At 54.4% G+C, this 18,472-nt stretch overlaps 8 protein-coding genes across 8 annotated transcripts; 3 read left to right on the top strand and 5 right to left on the bottom strand.

Moving 5' to 3' along the window:
- Positions 1 to 259: 259 nt before the first annotated feature.
- On the top strand, positions 260 to 1,000 carry J4E79_000142 (uncharacterized protein; the record flags this gene model as incomplete). Its single annotated transcript, XM_049349060.1, has 1 exon — positions 260 to 1,000. The coding sequence occupies one exon, from the start codon at positions 260 to 262 to the stop codon at positions 998 to 1,000; it is 741 nt and encodes a 246-aa protein (XP_049215847.1).
- A 204-nt stretch (positions 1,001 to 1,204) lies between these two features.
- J4E79_000141 (uncharacterized protein) lies at positions 1,205 to 2,149 on the top strand (the record flags this gene model as incomplete). The annotated part of the gene is made up of 3 exons (XM_049349059.1): positions 1,205 to 1,259; positions 1,310 to 2,031; positions 2,087 to 2,149. The coding sequence occupies 3 exons, from the start codon at positions 1,205 to 1,207 to the stop codon at positions 2,147 to 2,149; spliced, it is 840 nt and encodes a 279-aa protein (XP_049215846.1).
- Positions 2,150 to 2,560: 411 nt separating this feature from the next.
- J4E79_000140 (uncharacterized protein) lies at positions 2,561 to 3,117 on the bottom strand (the record flags this gene model as incomplete). The annotated part of the gene is made up of 2 exons (XM_049349058.1): positions 2,561 to 2,993; positions 3,086 to 3,117. 2 exons carry the CDS (start codon positions 3,115 to 3,117, stop codon positions 2,561 to 2,563), a joined length of 465 nt encoding a protein of 154 aa, XP_049215845.1.
- A 1,574-nt stretch (positions 3,118 to 4,691) lies between these two features.
- Positions 4,692 to 6,433, bottom strand: J4E79_000139 (uncharacterized protein; the record flags this gene model as incomplete). The annotated part of the gene is made up of 3 exons (XM_049349057.1): positions 4,692 to 4,829; positions 4,857 to 4,893; positions 4,914 to 6,433. 3 exons carry the CDS (start codon positions 6,431 to 6,433, stop codon positions 4,692 to 4,694), a joined length of 1,695 nt encoding a protein of 564 aa, XP_049215844.1.
- A 797-nt stretch (positions 6,434 to 7,230) lies between these two features.
- J4E79_000138 (uncharacterized protein) lies at positions 7,231 to 9,987 on the bottom strand (the record flags this gene model as incomplete). Its single annotated transcript, XM_049349056.1, has 3 exons — positions 7,231 to 8,819; positions 8,870 to 9,780; positions 9,833 to 9,987. 3 exons carry the CDS (start codon positions 9,985 to 9,987, stop codon positions 7,231 to 7,233), a joined length of 2,655 nt encoding a protein of 884 aa, XP_049215843.1.
- Positions 9,988 to 10,243: 256 nt separating this feature from the next.
- On the bottom strand, positions 10,244 to 11,488 carry J4E79_000137 (uncharacterized protein; the record flags this gene model as incomplete). Its single annotated transcript, XM_049349055.1, has 3 exons — positions 10,244 to 11,029; positions 11,122 to 11,318; positions 11,371 to 11,488. 3 exons carry the CDS (start codon positions 11,486 to 11,488, stop codon positions 10,244 to 10,246), a joined length of 1,101 nt encoding a protein of 366 aa, XP_049215842.1.
- A 1,337-nt stretch (positions 11,489 to 12,825) lies between these two features.
- Positions 12,826 to 15,208, top strand: J4E79_000136 (uncharacterized protein; the record flags this gene model as incomplete). The annotated part of the gene is made up of 3 exons (XM_049349054.1): positions 12,826 to 13,088; positions 13,140 to 13,615; positions 13,665 to 15,208. 3 exons carry the CDS (start codon positions 12,826 to 12,828, stop codon positions 15,206 to 15,208), a joined length of 2,283 nt encoding a protein of 760 aa, XP_049215841.1.
- An 812-nt stretch (positions 15,209 to 16,020) lies between these two features.
- On the bottom strand, positions 16,021 to 18,371 carry J4E79_000135 (uncharacterized protein; the record flags this gene model as incomplete). Its single annotated transcript, XM_049349053.1, has 2 exons — positions 16,021 to 18,092; positions 18,140 to 18,371. 2 exons carry the CDS (start codon positions 18,369 to 18,371, stop codon positions 16,021 to 16,023), a joined length of 2,304 nt encoding a protein of 767 aa, XP_049215840.1.
- Between the last annotated feature and the right edge of the window lie 101 nt (positions 18,372 to 18,472).

The following is an 18,472-nucleotide window of genomic DNA, read 5'->3' as shown; positions in this document are numbered from 1 at the left end:
TCCGTGCTGAACGTGAAGAGATGGGATTTTCTCAACATTGCGCAAACGTGTCACAAGCATAAAATAGCATGGCGTGACACATGCAAACGTCCGTACCTCTGCGGCTGGATCACGTTCTGTTGTTTCCGCTAGCGCCGCTCGCAAGCCCGCGTGCAACTAATGCAACATCCCACGTCTAACCTTCATACAGCTTGCATTTCGGCTTCACGATCAAGCTCTCAGTGCCCGAAGCTTTTCCAATACCCAGACACGTCGTGCGATGCCGGACCAACGCTCTTCTACCAAGCCGAACAATACGACATCGATGGAAAACTCAGCTACGCACAACATCAACGTCTCCGAAATGCCACCTAAACCACCAACTCTGACTCTCATTCTTGCAGCCACACCGAGTCTCGGAATTGGAAACGGTGGAGCCTTGCCATGGCCGCAGCTGAAAAAAGAGATGGGATTCTTTGCGCGAGTCACGAAGCGTACATCGCCTTCAGCGTCCACGGCGAGCATCAAGAAAGTAAACGCTGTGCTCATGGGTCGCAAGACGTGGGAGAGCATACCCCCCAAGTTTCGGCCTCTGAAAGATCGCCTAAACATCGTCGTTACGTCGAAGCCAGAAGAGTTCAAGAGTAAATTAGACAAGAATACGGAGGTCGAAGGACCAATGGTCTGCTCCAGTGTGTTGGATGCGATAGCACAGCTCGAGAAGCAGGATGATAGCAGACTCCAAGGCTCAGCGATAGAGCTGGATAAGGTTTTTGTTATTGGCGGAGCAACTATATACGAAACGGCGCTTCAACTTCCGCAGACAAAACGAGTTCTCCTCACAAAGATAAAGAAAGAATTCGAGTGCGACACATTTTTCCCTGTCAATCTGGGAGAGACGACAATTTGGAGGAACGCGAGCAGAGAGGAAGTGCAGGCATTCACTGGAGAGGAGATCCAAGAGGGTGGGATTGAGGAGCAGGGTGTCGAATTTGAGTTCTGCATGTACGAGCGGGAGTGAGTCAATTAGAGTGAAAGAGCAGCAAACAAATATGATTCAACCGAATGATTCACAGTTCATGGTCGTGCCCAACGTGAGGAAGGCGCGACGGAGGAGGCGCTCTCACCTCCACCCTGCCACGTCATAGCAATCGATTGTTCGCCTTATGCCCTTCCACCCATCAATCTCTCCTGTTCCTCGGATCAAACTCTACCCGCAACCAGCATGTCGAGGCAAGATCCACCCATGCAGTCCGTATGGCAAGAGCTATGGCGGGGAAGTACGTTATTCAAAACGACAGGCACAACACCCACTGACTCTGAACCCCAGATCTCCCTCTCTACCTAGCCATGAATCTCTCGACGACAGCCAACATCGCACTCGTTACTCTGCTCCTCGTCGCCATCTTCTCCATCACTTTTGAGATCGCCCGCATCTGGCTATCCCGTCGCACCCATCAAACGCATAGCTACGTTCTCGTCGACGACACCGTCGGGATCTCACCGCCGAATTCAGGACCAGTATCCTTGTTGGCACGCACCAACCGTGGTCCCCGCTCGATTGTGTATGCCAAGGCAGTCCTGCATGCTATCCTCTTTCTCGGCGTACAGGCAGTTCTCACTCTCCTCGTTGTCCAGATTGCGCGCCTCATAGCATCTACTTTCGCCACCGACCGCCGTCTTCGCAAGCAATGCGACCGTTTGGCGCAGAGGGGGCTCGAGTGCCCGGCTGCAACACGCCATCACAATGTCCTGAACGTTACGGTTGCCCTTGGTCTGTTTTGCTTGATCCGAGGTCTTCAATTGCACGCAGAACTGCCGACCCGCCCATCTCAGAACAGCAACCACAGCAACGGCTTCCTGACCCTCCAAGACACTTGCCGACGGACGATGCAGAAGGTGCTTGCAGCGCCCATTGCCGTGATCGTCCTACACTCCCGTGTGCCGGCGGATGAGCTGTGGAAGCACGCCAGACTGATTCTTGTTCAGGTTGCTGTGTCTGTCTGCATCTTTCTTTGTGGCAACATTCTCTGTCTACTTGCCGCGTTCCCAGTGAGTTTTTCCCGTCAGTTGACATGCAACTATCAAAGCGGCTAACCAGGTCCAGGATATACATGGTACTATAATCGCATTGGAGAAGTCAGGGCTCACTGGAAAGACGGAGGTGTAAAGACGACCTCTAAAATAGGAGCTTTGAGGTATATCGATTGCTGCAGTACGGCATGGTGTGTGAACTACACGTATAAAAGTTTACATTGTAGATACGAAACCAAGTCAGGCTTAGCTCGTGTTCTGCTAGACCCTGAAGCAGTGGATTGATACGGAACGTCGGAGATTTCCATAACACAAGAGAGTTCGAAGCCGTAGAGATAGGAACGGGACATATGCCATCTTCGTATTAAGCGGATCATTCTCATCGCATATCACACCAAGTCAAAATCTGACGAGGTGCAGGTAGCGCCTGACCGTGAAGTACCAAGACATGTTTTCCAACATCCTCAAGTACATTCCAGTACATATCCAATCCAGCGTTCCGCCTCTTCTTCCGTGCAACCTGCGTGTACCCACATACCCAGCCCACTCAAGCCATGACAAGATCGTAAGCCGCCTTACCGCTCATAAGCACCATGGCATAGTGCGCAATCATCCACAGCGCGCCATAGTACCTCCCCTTGCCACCATCCTCGCCACTCCTGGTGTAACCCACCGCGTAAACCACGCGATTCACACTCCACACTGCGCCCAATACCGCCGCCGCAACAGGATATCTCAGTCCGCTGATGAGCATGGCGCCGAGGGCGGTGACGTGGTTCTCGTTGAAGTTCTGGTGCGCGCGCTGCGCCGAGTTGAAGGCCAGCATTGCGGCTTTGGATTGCGGCGACGCGGTTTGCACTTGTTCGTACGAGGCGTATTCGTAGGGGTAGGGGATCTTGGCTGCTTTGCGGAAGCCGCCGACGCGGCCGCCGTGCCAGGCGCCGACGAAGAAGGTGGAGACGCAGGCGGCGAGGACGTAGCTGTGCGTGTGTGGATTAGTTTGTGGGTGGGCTTTGGTGAGGGGTCGTGGAAGGGAATGCATTGAGGTTTCTGCCGTTGCATTTGAACGTACCCGTACTCGCTGGGAATCTGGATAATCGCCATTCTGATCGTTGATGTAGTAGTCGAGCCGAGGGAAGTCGTGTTGTTGTGTCGTCTTCAGTTGCGAGATGCGTGGAAGATATTCCGTAGAAGCGCCGTCCGCCTATGTTTTATACTTTTGTCGACGTCTTCCTGTATGTTGTCTAGCGTGATACTGTGTTCTCTTGACTTGGGCAGACGCAATGTGTCTCCAGTTGTTTGCGACGCGGACGAGTTTCAGCGGAAGATAATCCGCAATCGGCGCAATTTCTCGCCGACGGCGTCCCGCAGGTGCTACCAGTATGCGACAACATGGCTGCCTGCATTGCTGAGTCGTACCGCTGATATTTTGTCGAGGGCACAGTCGTGATTAGAGAGCGGGAAGAAGGATGTGATCAGCCATGGACGAACATGCACGGATGCGCTGCCTGGGTGAGGTAGAAGGTGAAGGCTGATTTGGCGGGTGAGCATGTGTAGTTCATCAGCACGCCTGACCTCGTCAACTGATCCTCGCCATGCGCATGAGTTGTTGCCCACCGGCCGCATGTGGGTATACGAGGACTTGTGGACGTCAGAAATTGGGCTTGTAGAGAACTTGACATTGGTAGAATACCATTGATTGATACATTGGGGAGCTGGCGGATATATATCGTGGGGTGGAGATTACTAAACTACAAAGTGCTCCCTTCCGTCATCCCGCCCCGGAATGGCGACTTTACATTGATTGCAATCGTCAAAGGGAGATCGTGCAAGGGATATCTGGCTTGCTAGTACCTAGTCTGGGCTTGCTCCGTTAAATCATGGTGGTAGATTATGTTGCCCACGCATTCTCCTCCGCAACCTAGTGTATGCACGTCGCTAGAACGTTTAGATCTTTGCTTCACGAAGTATGTATATATGACACCATGTTAGATACTTGAGCGCTGAACTACACACATTGACACACATAATGAAGAAGCAAGGTATCTTATGTATGTATGTTTGGCGTTCGGCTAGTCTATAATGCCGAGCCGTAGGCGGAGATCTCTCAATGAGCCTAAAGAAAGTTTTCAAATACCGAATTGCCCTCTGTATGTAGTGCAGAGGCCATCGAGACACGAACGGGCTGGTGTATTTCGAATCATCAACATGCACTCTAGCGTCCGTCTTAATCGTCGTGTACAGTCCAGTGGTCGTCATGCAACCCTGCAGATGAGACTTGTGTGAACCAAAGTTTTGGTGTATAAAGACTGTACCAATCATCATGCAAATGAACCCGTCTGCTTATCTCCAAACATCTTCTCTCTTGGGCCTGGGAAATTCACAATAGCATGACCCCAAATCTGGGGCGCATGTGCTTGGAAGACGTGAAAACAGGCAGTATAAGGACAGCAGATCAAGAAACTGGGTATATAGGTTCATCGCTCATTCATTTCTGTGTGCGGTCATCAATTTCGTGTACAGCCATTCCGGCCACTCAGCACCCATTCGCGGTGACAGCCCTAACAGCCACGCTATCAATCCTTTTTTTGTAGACGGTCATCTGGTGTTTCAGCAAATCACCGTATACAACCTTCCTCAACATCTCGTCGTCCACCGTTACTGCCTCGATATCTTCCTCACTTCTGCTTCCGACTCGCTGTCTCAACACTACCAATCGCCCCGCAGGTGACAATGTACACTGCGGTATTGGCCATGCAGGCAAGGAAGAAGAAGTCGAGTTTGTAGTGTTCGTTTGTAGTGAAGACTTGGAAGGCCTGCTAAGGCGTGGGGCAAAACCATACTTCGATTTCGGTTTCGGCGGGGAAGACCGCGAAGGGTCTAGAAGGCTGGGTTTAGACATCGATGCAACGGTCGAAGCAAGGTTAGAAGCCGCGACAGGTGCTGGACTGGCATAGAGCTTCAGCAAGCTTTTCAGCACGCTCTTGTCCGCTCGCGGTATCGGGTCGCCTTCGTTGATGAAGGCATAGAAGAGACTTTTACGATGTCGCTTGTCATCAGGCTTCTTCAAAGGATGCAGACTGACTGGTGGCGCACCGAACGTGACACAGTGCACGCGCTTGAAGAAGCTGGTCAGGTAATTAAGCTCAGAATTGATCTTTGTGCTCATCATGTGTCCGTAAAGCAGTGCCGCGACTGCTCCGCCCGCGGAGTGTCCGGTGATGAGTAGACTGCAGTTTGAACGCGCGGGGTTTTCTTGGAGCAAGACCTTCAACCGTTCTGCCACGGGCTTGATCATCTTCTTGGCCACGTAGAGAAAGCCAGCGTGGCACAGGTTTGACGGGTCGTCAAGAAACTTCTCCGGGCTGTGGGGTGCCGAGTTGTAGTTGACAGCCCAGTCCATAAAGGTCTGGCTTCCGCGAATAGCGAAGACGATAGTATTCAGTTCTTCCACAGGGATGGACTTGAGTACCATGGCTTTTGTGCCGCTACGCCAATCAGCAGGAATGAAAGTCTCCATTTCGGGATTCTTCTTCGTGCCTGGCGGCGTGTACGCCTTCTCCGAGTAGGTTGCGGCCAAGCAAAGTAGAGGATACGTTGGTAGATATACCTTGAAAGGCGGCAGATGTGGTGGTAATCGGGAGTTGGAGTATAGCCACACTTTGGAGAAATGATTCGACCCTTTATCGCTACTAGAGTGGGATTGCACTTCGTGTTGGCGTCGGCGTCTTGGTTCACCAAGAGGAGGGCTCGTTCTCTGAGCCTCTTCTTGCTGCTGCTCGCTGAACTCCATCATGAGGTCTTGTTCTTTGCCGCTGAAGTGATCGTCATCAATGCTGGTGATGACTGCGTCGAACTTCGAACTAATCATATCGTATAGCGCAGCTCCGCGACACAACGTTTGCATGCTCTTTGTAGCGACAGCTGCGGTGGGCCGCTCAATGCAGTTGGTCGTCAGTTTCGTGACACTCTTTCCAGCCGTATCGCGAAGATTCAGGTAGGATTTGGCGGCCATTCGGTCGAGACTATTCCATTGTTGTTCGAAAGGGCCTTGACCGCGGGGTTCTTGGGGTGGCGGAGAAGCAAAGCGGATCGTTGATTGACTAGCGTATGGCTGAACAGGCTGCGGTGGCGGAGAGCCATATCGGTAACTGTCTTCTGGAAAGGACCCAGGCATCTGGCGATAACTGGAGTGCTGAGGCGGACTCGCGGCATAGCCATAGAGGGTCGGGGGAGGCCTCGTTGCTGCTGCACGCTGAGGAGAGGTCGCCTGGACCGGAGGCGCGTAATCTTGCAAGTACATGTCTGCCACTGAAGCCGAAACGCGTGGTTTCCTAGAAGAGGAGCGCGGCTTCGCAGTCTTGGACGAAGAGTGCGAGGACTTCTTCCTGCTCTTCCTCTCGACTTCGGTCGCCGCCATGTCGTCGCCCTAGTCTGTATACGGCTCTGCAAGAAAGTGAAAGAAAAAGTATAGGCAGTGTCGTAATGGCGGGGAAGTCGTGGGATCTGTTCAACGCGGTAATCGTCGTCGATGTCCTGTCCGCGACGTATGCCAAGTTTCAGTCATAGCCGCTGCGTGCTCCTGCGTTACGCTAATGAGGGTTGCATGACGGGCGTAGATCTTTGAAGCTCGATTCCAGATTGTGTTGCTTTTGTTGGGGAGCTCAAAGACGTCTGACAAACGAGGGGACACGTCAAAGGCCGAAGGAGTGAAAGGCTCTGAAGTCAGAATGGGCGCGGCCGGCTGTTAAGGGCGGGTCGATGCAGGCGCAAGGAAGCCGCGGTATAGCCACCGCGCTAGGCCCATCACTGGCTGGATACACAACGCTAGATGACAAGCAGGTGCGATTGGCTGCGTAGGATCTTGGCGCGTATTGGAGCGGTGGACATGTAGCCCTTCGCTGTCGGTGCATGTAGACCTCGTGACCATCTGTAAACGTCGCGAAAGCCGAAATTGCGACCCTGTAGCGGTCTGCAGGAACAGAAGACGGGATTGCTATTTCTGATGTTCCAGCGCACATCCATCCCCACACCCTCGATCAACGGCTAACTTGCCACCACAGCGATCGGACGCCATCCTTGCCATTCGCCGGGGCTTTGGAGTCCCGTTGCATCACCCGCAACTCGTCACACAATTAGAGTTTAGACTTTGTTCTGACAGGAACTACACCGTCCATGTGCGCGTGTGGAACATGGTGCTACAGCTTCTACACTCAGCTATCTATCGTGCGCGCCAATGAAGTCGTCGTGTTCCTCTTCTGGCGTACCGAGTAACCCTCTTTCTTCACTCTCTTCGTCGTCATCACTCTCCTGCCTAAGACCTCCTCTCCCCCCCACCCCTGCACCACCTTCTTCGCGCTCTTCATCAACACCGTTCATTACGTACCACACGTCTTTTTTGGTAAGCAAGCCTTTCAGCATACCTCGGTCCGTAAACAAAACATAGCGTAGCCCAAGCTTTTGGAACATGGACACTGTAAGCTGAAAGCTGGCTCTAGCGTTGAGTGTGATGGGTGTTTGATCCATCCAAGGCCGAAGGTCCAGTGATGTTGCAGGATCAGAGAGCGGTTGGTGAGAAAAGTATGCTTCTGTTTCGGCGGCCAAGGTACGGGGAGGCGTCAGGGCAAGTTGGAGTGCGTACTGCAATTCGGTCCTGGATATGTAACCGAGGAGAAGTGCATCGCGGCTATTGTCTATGATAGGAAAGCCACGAAATCTGTGTTGAGATAGAAGCTGGCGCAGCGATCCGATAGTATGGCCAGTCGCAGTAATCGCAGTCAAGTCTTCGATGCGCGTCATTACATAACCTGCGCCAACATCTGGGATGCTGGAACCGTTATCTTCGCGGTTGTCAAGAAAAGGATAGCCTTTGAAGTGTATCCAGGACTCATAGATACCACGTGGGGAGATTGCGTCGCCAATCCATTTACTTATCATGACCGCAATCATGATAGGCAGGACATAGGTGAGCGCTCCGGTAAGTTCGAACATGATGACTACAATTGAAACTGTCATACGTGTCGTTCCGGCAAGTGCGGATGCGGCACCGACGATAGCGTACGTGCCTGGGGTTACACAGGGTACGTCTGGTTCGCACGATTTGAAAACGAAAAGCGTTGGCCAGGCCGCCTGAACAACTTCGACAGAAAGTCCCACAGCACGGCCAAAGAGTCCTCCGATGGCCATAGAAGGGAGGATAATTCCAGCAGGTATCTGCAGGCCGAAAGTGAAGCCCGAAAGTATTATGCCCAGTCCTGAGGAGATGAGTAAGAGTGCAATGACTCCTGTGTTTGCTTTGCCAGATTTACATAGGCCCAGCGTATCCTCGGCGAGGTCGGCGCATTCGGCAAATAAGATGTGTACGAGTTCGGACGCTTGAGCGCGCATGAATTTGATGGGGAAGTTGATGAGTGCTGTGACGAAAGATACGATGACAACCTCTGTCACGGGACCTTTGAGATACTGTCGGTTCTTGCGCCACTCAGCAACGCCCATGTTGAGCTTGATGAAGAAGCCCCCAAAGAGCCCGCCCAAGATTCCAAGGAATGCGAAAGGGACCAACTCGAAGTCATGCCATCCGCTATGATACGTGACTTGGTACAACACGAGTTTTCCGGTGTGGAATGGATTGCAAGCCTGCAGGGTGACAGCAGCGACCATGGCGCAGACAAAGCTGCTCCACATAGTTTTATCCGGGAAGTAATATGAGAGTTGCTCAAGACTGAATAACACGCCACCAATGGGCGCACCGAAAGCGACCGAGATACCCGCTGCAGCCGCTGCGGAGAACACTTCTCGTTTCCGTGCTATTCTCCTGTCAGTACTTGGAGACCAGAGAATGGGGAACCACGCTGACCTTCATTGCCGTTCACATTACCAAAGAGTTTCATGAAAAGGTTTGCAGAGCAGCATGCGACGTGTACCAGCGGACCCTCCTTGCCTAGCCACAAGCCTGACGCGACTGCGAGGCACAAGCCAACCGTTTTTGTGACCAGTGTCCATCCGCCCAGAAAGTGTCGGATAACGAAGCCGCCCAGGACCGTCTTGATCTCGGGTATGCCACTATGCTTCGCGTACGGCGAGAACTCGCGCACCAGAAGACTGGCGCATGCTGCAAAGAGCACGGAGAAGAGCACGAAGAAGACGTACTCGACAACATACCGCCCTCCCACACTCCCAATACCCATAGCAGCGCCCCATGAGTTCCAGTCATGACAGGCCTGCTCTTCCTCGATCCCCCAACAACAGAAGCTCTTGTTCAGGTAGAAGCGACCGTCTCCATCAACATTGTGGCAGTATCCCGTCTTGAGGTCCGCAAGCCAGTCACTAGCCACATCGATGAAGGCTGCGATGCCGCCGCTCAGTATACCAGCAGCGACCAGGATGATCCAGACCTGGCTTGCGTCTGCCAACTGCTTGAGGTGGCCAAGTACGCCGCTGGCGCCGGTGTAGAGATAGCGCAGCCTCTGTCGTTCTTTGGCGTATTCGAAGATCCAGTCGATTGCTGTAAGGTCGTCGTAGCCGACTCGTCGCCCGGGCCCTTCGACATACCAGTCCAGGCCGTTTGCATCTTTGGTGTCTTGGAGGTGTTCGCCTGCGTTGCCAGGCGTGTCGAGATAGTTGAGTATAAGCTCGGTGGAGCCGTTCGGGCGGTGCGATGGTGGCTGGGGCGAAGCGCGGTTGCTAGCTGATCCGAGGGGTGAGGCGAGGTATCGCGAGAAGCCGAAGGAGGATGCAGACGGCTTGGGCCTGCGCTTGAAAGACAGCCTGGAGATGCGCGTTAGTATGGAGGTATACCAAGGGCGCTGTGTGCGCATACTGCTCAGGTAGGTCGCGTTCTAGTGGATCGTCCGCCAGCAGCGCCTCTTCATCGCTGTCGTCGTCCTCCACGACCGGCTGCTTCCCGTTGAATGTGCGCCTCGACGATGCTTCAGCCTGTCCATGGGACGACGGATTTGACGACGAGCTGGACATGCCCTCGACATATGCTCTTGTGTAGGCTGGGGCGCATTGCTCAAGCAACCATTACGTGCAGTGGAGGGATGTCGTCCCATTGCGGTATTTGGTGAGGCGTGGCTGGCGCTTGATCGCACACATGCCAAGGCCATTCAATCACATGCCAAACGAGCCCAGGCATCACCACCCGGCCACGTTCTCCACATCATGTCGTCGTAGAAATGCAACAACTTTACGTGTATCATTTCATTTACAGGTGAGCTTTGCATTCCCTCTACTCCTGGTTGAAATCGACAACTGCCCGGCCAGCAATCTCTCCCCGCTTCAGCTTCTGCACCGCTTCGTTGAACTTGCTCAGCGGATACACAGTGTAGATGGGCTTCAACAGTCCTCGCTTCGCAAAATCGAGCGTCTTGTCGACGTCGGCCATGCTGCTCACGAGCGTACCCTGTACACTCTGTTTCCTGAAGCACATCTGGTTCGGGTCCACGTCGATGTGCTGAGTACCAGCCGGCGGCAACCCAATGCACATGACCTTTCCGCCTACACGGTTGCCCAGATAGGATATCGAGGACGGGTAGGTCTGCACGGCGGTGACGAAGACGCCATGGGCACCGATGCCGTCACACAACCTGACCACTTCCTCGCCTACGTTGTCGGTCTTCTTGAAATCGATAAAGTGCTCTGCGCCTCCAGTTTCCATACAGAGCTTTTGCTTATCATCGCCAGTATCAATGGCTATGGCGCGCAGACCCATGGCTTTCGCGAGCTGTACACCTTGTAGACCGACGCCGCCGCCTGCACCAGGGAACACGGCCCAATCTCCGGGCCGCAACTGTGACTCCTTGATTGATGTGTAGATTGTCGAAGCAGAGCACATGATAGGTCCAGCTATGTAGTCGTTTACACCATCTGGGACGAGGGTTGTGTAACGTTCGGGCGAAACGATGTACTGCTTGTATGAGCCGTCGATCATCAGTCCAGTCAAGACTGCCTTTGCACAGTAGCATTCGTTGCCGTTGCGACAAAGCTCGCATGTGCCGCAAGTGTCTTGGATTGGCTGGAAACGTCAGCGTATGTTCTTCTGGAAAGGCTCTCCCTTCGCATCGCTTCCTCCTCGATGCATGGGGACATGATATACGGCCTGCTCACCTTATATCCAGCTCGCATTCCCGGCTTCAAGTTCTTGACCTGGTCTCCGACTTTGACGATGACACCGCTGCCTTCGTGGCCCGCGCACCGGACTCCTAAATCTGACATCTTGGGGAGAGCCCAGTCGTTGAGCATGAAGTGAAGATCGCTGTGGCAGATACCGGTCGCATTGAGCTTGATGAGTACGTCCGTGGGCCCTGGGAGCGTTGTCAACACCCGTCGATTCCCTGAACAGTGCTCGACACATACCACATTCTGGGACTGGAACATCCTGCACCTCAACGTGGAAATCTGGACCCTCGTTGACCACGACGCCAGCTTTGCATGTTTTCGGTATGTCAAAGGTTTGGACTTTTTCTTCTGTCATGTTGAGAGATTGGTAGTTGAGGAGGTTGGAACAAAGTCGATTAGTATGAAGGTGAACAGATCAAGACGGTGACAGCCCAACGACTAGAGAATGGTCTGTACATGAACCCCTCAACATCATCCTACCCCTCATTTCATGAAATCGCACAGACTGTCCGCGCCGCAAGCTTCTCCAATGACGGAGTAGCGATTCACCTTGCGATTCCGCACAAGCCAATGGAATGCTAGCTAGACAACCTCGGTCTTGAACCTATGCCCAGTAAAATATGGATCATCATCAACGCGACTCAGTAGGCTCGAATCGTCTCTCACATGAGGGAAGGCGGGGGTTTCCGCGTTGAAGGAGCGAAGTGGGCGGTTGTCGGAGCCGTGTACGTGTAGGCGCTTGGCCTTCCCCATACATGAGGCGCGTGTGGTGCGGGGTGATGTACGTGGGGTTGTCAGGCAAGTTAAGGTGGCGTGAGACCCATGTACATCGACTTCAGACTCGACTTCGGGCAAGCTTGCAACAACTGAGTTGTTTGACACGCAAGTCAATATGTATTGTCACGATGCAGCCTTTTCCACGCCAATGATACGAGGAGTTGCAAATCCGACGTTCTCAAGTGGCAAGAGATGGACGCATCAAACCATGTGCTGCTAGACGATGTTTCGGGATCGAAGGTCGTTAGCAGATTAGAATTCCACATAGTTCTATTTGCTGTCAGGCCCATGGATGATAGCATACCCGGTCGATCAGACGAGTTGGCGCGTCTAGCAGATTCCATGAATTACGCGATCTAGTATGGCGTGGCATCAGATGGCCTCGTCGGTGATGCGGTTGCTGCTCGACGGCTTACTCAAGGTCGGTGTCTGGCCTCGTCCAGCGCACCAAGCCGCCGATTTCCGCCATAGCTTCTTCTCGTCGTGACTTCGCGTCCACGAATAACAAGGCGAGTATTACCGTCATGGTAGCGGTTCCGAAAGCGGGGTCTAGAGGGCCCACATGCCGATCGAGGTCGTCATGGCATTGCGCGTGGCGGCGACAGAGATGCTGGCCTTTGACGAGAGCGTCTGATGGAGCGCGCCGAGGAGCACCAATGAGACGTGGTGCGACGAGCAGCACCGAGAAGTGCGGCTGCGTGCTTGGGTGAAGTCACGATAGTGGGGCGGAGCTTCTCGTGATGCTAGGCAGGATGGAGCTAACAGATGCGGGGGGCAAGCCAGGAAGGTGCTGGCCAGATTGGTCGTGCTTATGAATGCCCCGCTACTTATACACCCAGAGCAACCCAGCAGCGGCGAGCGCAGTTTGTTTCCCTCAAACAGTCTCTTCCACCACACACTCCACCACACTCCATCATGTCCCAAAGCGAGTGTCCCGTCAAGAAGACGCCCAACGTCGCTGGCGCCGGCACCCGGAACGCAGACTGGTGGCCCAACGAGCTCAGGACCAACATCCTCCGCCAGCACGACCCCAGACAGAACCCTCTCGGCGCCGACTTCAACTACGCCGACGAGTTCAAGAAGCTCGACTACGATGCGCTCAAGAAGGACCTCAATGCCCTCATGACCGACTCGCAGGACTGGTGGCCCGCCGACTTTGGCCACTATGGCGGTCTTTTGTACGTGCACCCCCCAATTGGCCCTAGCTACTTCCTCTAACATGCCCGTAGCATCCGTATGGCATGGCACTCGGCTGGTACCTACCGCGTCACCGACGGCCGTGGTGGCGGCGGTGAGGGACAGCAGCGCTTTGCTCCCCTCAACGCATGGCCCGACAACGTCTCCCTCGACAAGGCCCGCCGCCTGCTCTGGCCCATCAAGCAGAAGTACGGCAACAGGATCTCCTGGGCCGACTTGATGCTGCTGACTGGCAACGTCGCGCTCGAGTCCATGGGCTGCCCAACCTTTGGTTTCGCCGGTGGCCGCGCCGACACGTTCCAGTCCGACGAGTCCGTCTACTGGGGTGGCGAGACCGAGTGGCTCGGCAGTGACGTCCGCTACGCTGATGGTGCCAAGGGTGTCAAGGGCCAGGGCATCATGGACGGCGACCAGCACAAGGTCGACAAGGACGAGACCCACACATCGAGGGATCTCGAGAAGCCTTTGGCCGCCGCACACATGGGTCTCATCTACGTGAACCCAGAAGGTAAGCACACACAGCCGGCATTCTGCTCCTTCCAACCTAACGCGCTCAGGTCCCGAGGGTGTTCCCGACCCCGTTGCCGCCGCTCACGACATCCGCACGACTTTCGGCCGCATGGCCATGAACGACGAGGAGACCGCCGCCCTCATCATCGGAGGCCACTCCTTCGGAAAGACACACGGTGCTGCTCCCACCGAGAACACCGGCCCAGACCCGAACTCTGAGGATCTTTCGACACAAGGATTTGGATGGATGAATAAGCACGGCCGCGGTAACGGTCCCGACACCATCACGAGTGGTCTGGAGGTTACCTGGACCGGCACACCCACCAAGTGGAGCAACAAGTACCTCGAGTACCTCTACAAGTACGAGTGGGAGCTGGAGAAGAGCCCTGCTGGCGCGAACCAGTGGGTCGCTAAGACCGAGGACAAGATCATTCCCGACGCCTACGACCAAGGCAAGAAGCACAAGCCGAGGATGTTGACTACCGATTTGTCCATGCGCATGGACCCTGCCTACGAGAAGATCACGCGTCGCTGGCTGGACCATCCCGAGGAGCTACACGACGCCTTTGTTCGCGCCTGGTTCAAGCTCCTCCACCGTGACATGGGTCCCCGCTCCAGGTGGTTGGGCCCGGAGATTCCTAAAGAGGTGCTCATCTGGGAGGACCCCGTTCCCCAGCCAGAGGGCGAGATCATCGGCGAGTCCGAAATCTCAACGCTGAAGAAGCAAATCCTTGACGCTGGCATTGAGCCTGCTAAGCTCATCCGCACTGCTTGGGCTTCAGCAGCTTCTTTCCGTGGCAGCGACAAGCGTGGAGGTGCCAACGGTGCCCGTATCCGCCTTGCTCCCCAGAAGGATTGGGAGGTCAACAACCCTAAGGAGCTTGCCGAGGTTCTCAAGGCCCTTGAAGGCATCCAATCCAAGTTCAACGGTGGTAGCAAGAAGGTTTCTCTGGCTGACTTGATCGTCTTGGCTGGTACCGCTGCCGTCGAGAAGGCTGCCGGTGTATCCGTTCCCTTTACCCCCGGCCGCACCGACGCTTCGCAGGAGCAGACTGACGTTCAGTCTTTCGAGCACCTTGAGCCCGTCACTGACGGTTTCCGTAACTTTGGCAAGGGTACCGAGCGTGTCCGCACCGAACAACTCGACGTCGACAAGGCTCATCTTCTCCGCCTTACTGCCCCTGAGATGGTTGTCCTCACCGGTGGTATGCGCGCGCTGAACGCCAACTGGGACGGCTCATCCCACGGTGTCTTCACCAAGCGTCCTGGCCAACTCACCAACGACTTCTTCGTCAACCTCCTCGACAACAACACCGAGTGGAAGGCAACTGATGCAAGCAAGGAGCTGTACGAGGGCGTTGACCGCAAGTCCGGCCAGAAGAAGTGGACCGCCACTCGCCACGACCTTGTCTTCGGTGCGCATCCCGAGCTCCGCGCCGTCGCCGAGACATACGCCTCACCCGACAACGCGGACAAGTTTGTCAAGGAGTTTGTTGCCGGATGGGAGAAGATTATGAACAACGACCGATACGATGTCAAGAACAAGTCGGTGAGTGCACAATCGAGTGGAGCAAACAGGCCGCGTCTGTGAGAAGAATCACATGCAGTCACGGTCGCGTTTTCGTTCCCCTGTTTCCGCGCGTGTAACCTACCTTCTACTTTTCCTGAGTGGGTAGCATGGTGGTTGGGTTGTGTTACACTCGCTGACGTTTTCTTCACTAGACTTGAGTCTTGTCCTTGTTTTTACATGAAGAAACCTTTGCCATGAGATATGAGATACCTAGGTAGTACCGCTGTGTCGCAACACACAGAAGGAATAAGACTATGATACAATGCACATTTACATCAAGAATGGATTTACGTGCTAATTGGAAGTGATTTTGCCGCCTTGATATTGGCTCTGGGTTGTGGTCTCACTGTCAAACACAAGGTATTCATCGGAACAAACACGTACAGCAAACAAACACATTGATTTATTTGTCGACGCAAGATGAGGTTGTCGAGGTGGAAAGAGGAGAGAGAATGCTACATAAAACGCCAGCGCGCCCAAGCGCATGCTCTAACCCAGGTCATTAATCTCGTTATGCTCAACGCAGGTGTAGGAAAGTCCAATTCACGGCAACCCAATACCGCATCGCTATGCTCCTTCCGCGTTCGTCGTAATGTGAATCCGAGGTGTCGCAATCTTGATCATCGTGCACTAGGCACAAGCTCATCTTGATGATTTCGCAGCGTAATAGTAAGTCGCTGCACCAGTACCAAGAACAAGAGCGGAAGCACTGAAGCTTTTGTGTTAGCAATGGCATCTCTCAATACTGTCATTGTGTGATGGAATTCGTACGAGGCAAGAGCGCCACAAGCCACATACTCAAGGATTCAGGGAGAAAAGGAAACGGTGTTCGCTCACCTAGCTCGCTTCCGATCGCCAAAACAAGCAGTCATGAGGTGACCGACGGGCCCAAACATGACTCGGAAGAAATGCTGAAGAAAGTTCTCGTTGTGATGATTCGGTCGCTGTGCAAGTGCAGGCTTCGCTGCTTCGACAATCTTGTCTTTGATACTCACACCATCTACCACTGCGCTTGTCGCATCTTCTGATGCCTCTGAAGAATCCTCAACTAGTACTCTGCGCTGCCGAAGGTCAGAATCCGGACCGGCTACAGGGTGCGCACCTGCGGCGGTAGCCTTGGGCTCAGACGTAACTTGATCCATGGCAGGTTTCTCGGTGTTGACAGATGTGGTGATGGCATCTCGCAGAGCATTGGAAGCCCGAGAGACGTCTTTTGCACCATCATGCTTATCCACACTTTCCGCTTCGCTGGACTCGTAGGTATGATTACTCGACTCGTCATGTTTGGTGTCGACAGCGTACCCAAGTTGCTTGCTCTCATCAGGCAGTGGGGTTGCGTATGGGTCACGCACAAATCTGGCGGGCGGACTGGACATGCGGGTAGTATTGTGACTGATGTACACGGGCGATGGCATACTGTCTAGATCATGGTGGTCCTCCTCTTCGTCGCTGAATTCGTCTTCAGGTACAGAAGCTAGCGAGGTGTACGATTTGACAGGTACAAGATCGACAGAGGAGCACGCTTGAGATAGAACAGATGGCTGGGGAGAATGTGGCCGCTCGTGCATGGATTCATCTTCGGGAAGATGCATGCCAATTGTCGCTACACGTTCCAAGATTGATTGACGGCTAGTGGGAAATCGTTCCAACGATGGATCGTTCAGGTCATGATCTTCCGCATCTGATTGTGGTAGCCTGTGGGGAAGATTGCTTCCTGTTCGCCCTTTAAAAAAGTCGTGTCGGCCGGCTCCGCCGAACAATTCTCTCGCGTTGTCCGTCTCGTAACCAAAAGTCGGTTGCTTGTCCAGAGAAAAGGGGGTATCGTCCTCTGAAAAGACAGACCCAGTGCTACTGACAGCAGATGCTTCGCGTTCATGGGGGAGGAGAGGTGCATCGCCCTCTTCATTCTCAGCGTAGTCATCCTCGTCGTCCTCGTAGGCCCCGTAGTGACATGGCTCCGAAATTCCCGAGTTATCACTCTTAGTAACGATCTCGCTTCCCCTATAATCCGAGAAGCCACTTTCGTGTGATAGCAACGGATACCTGTCGAGCTCGTCCTCGTCATTTTCAGATTCGGTTGGAATTCTGCCGTCATCATGGAAGCCAGTCTCGTGAGGAAGGAGAGGAGCTCCACCGAAATCATCGTCATCGTCGTCGTCATCGTCGTTATCAGTTCCATGGGAAAAATGCGGACCGTCGCTCAGCCCCGCTCCGCCATTCTCGAAGCCCGTCTCGTGGCTAAGTAAGGGCGCTAGATGCAACTCGTCACTGTCGTCAGGCTCCGAAGGTGTATCTATGGCCTCTCCGGAACTAGTCTGGTCTGTCGATGATGGCGCAGACTCATCGTCGATGATTATAGCGGGAGCGATCTGAGGATCATGATCCGCTTGGAAAGACTCATGGCGAAACAATGGAGCAGCTTCGCCATCATCAGACTCTGGCTCCGTATGGGACTCGGGCACGATATTGAGCTGGTCTGGCAAGGAATCCGCGGCTCTCATGTCATGCGCAGCCTTTTGGGCGGTCGTAGCGCCGGCGCCGAAGTCATCTCCATATGCAGGCCGACGGTCAGTCTTGTCGACTACCAGAAGAGGAATCTCGGGTGTTTTCGGAGCTGCTGTCTCGACCGGGGAGTCTACCTTGGTGCCCTCAAGGTCAGATTCTGAGTCGGCAGCGCGTTTAGCAACATGTTCAGGCAGATGGGCGTAGTGGATTTGATCGTAAGCTAGCTGCTCCTGGTTTATTGTACTGTCTTTGCGGTCCTCGGGCATCTTTGAGGGATTCCCGGGGAAAGTCTCTGGGGCGGCTGTGTTGGTGGTAGCTTCGGACGCTGGGCGCAGGGAGGTGCTCTCGCTGGCAGGCTTGACGTGGACAAGGTTGTTGCGAATGCCCTGGTCGACGGCAGCTGCAGAGAGTCAGCGGGACAGTGGACGAGGACGTAGAAGGACATACCGGTTTCTTTCGACTCGTCCAGCACCCAATGGTCCTCGCCGACGCGGATCTTGTACTGGTGGCTGCCTTCAGCGACGCCAGTGAACTCTCTGCTGAAGATGAGGTCGCCCGACGCCGTCTTGTCGTGCAGGGGCTGCATCTGCACCAGCGTCCAGTCGTTCAGGGAGGTGGTGACATAGACGGGCGGCTGCACGCCCGGCTGGGAGAAGGTGATGGTGGCGCGGGCGGCCATGGTGCCGTCGAGGGTCGGGTTGGGCAACGGCGGGGGTGGAGAGGGTGGAGGGAGCAGGGTGGGGTATGCAGGATGGCTCGCGTGCCTGGCAAGCCGCGGCG

The sequence above is a fragment of the Alternaria viburni genome, assembly GCF_023758015.1.
Source record: "Alternaria viburni strain BMP 2772 chromosome Unknown scaffold_1, whole genome shotgun sequence".
NCBI lineage: Eukaryota > Fungi > Ascomycota > Dothideomycetes > Pleosporales > Pleosporaceae > Alternaria > Alternaria viburni.
Note: the sequence above shows the minus strand (reverse complement) of the source record. Positions and strands in the feature narration are given on the sequence as shown.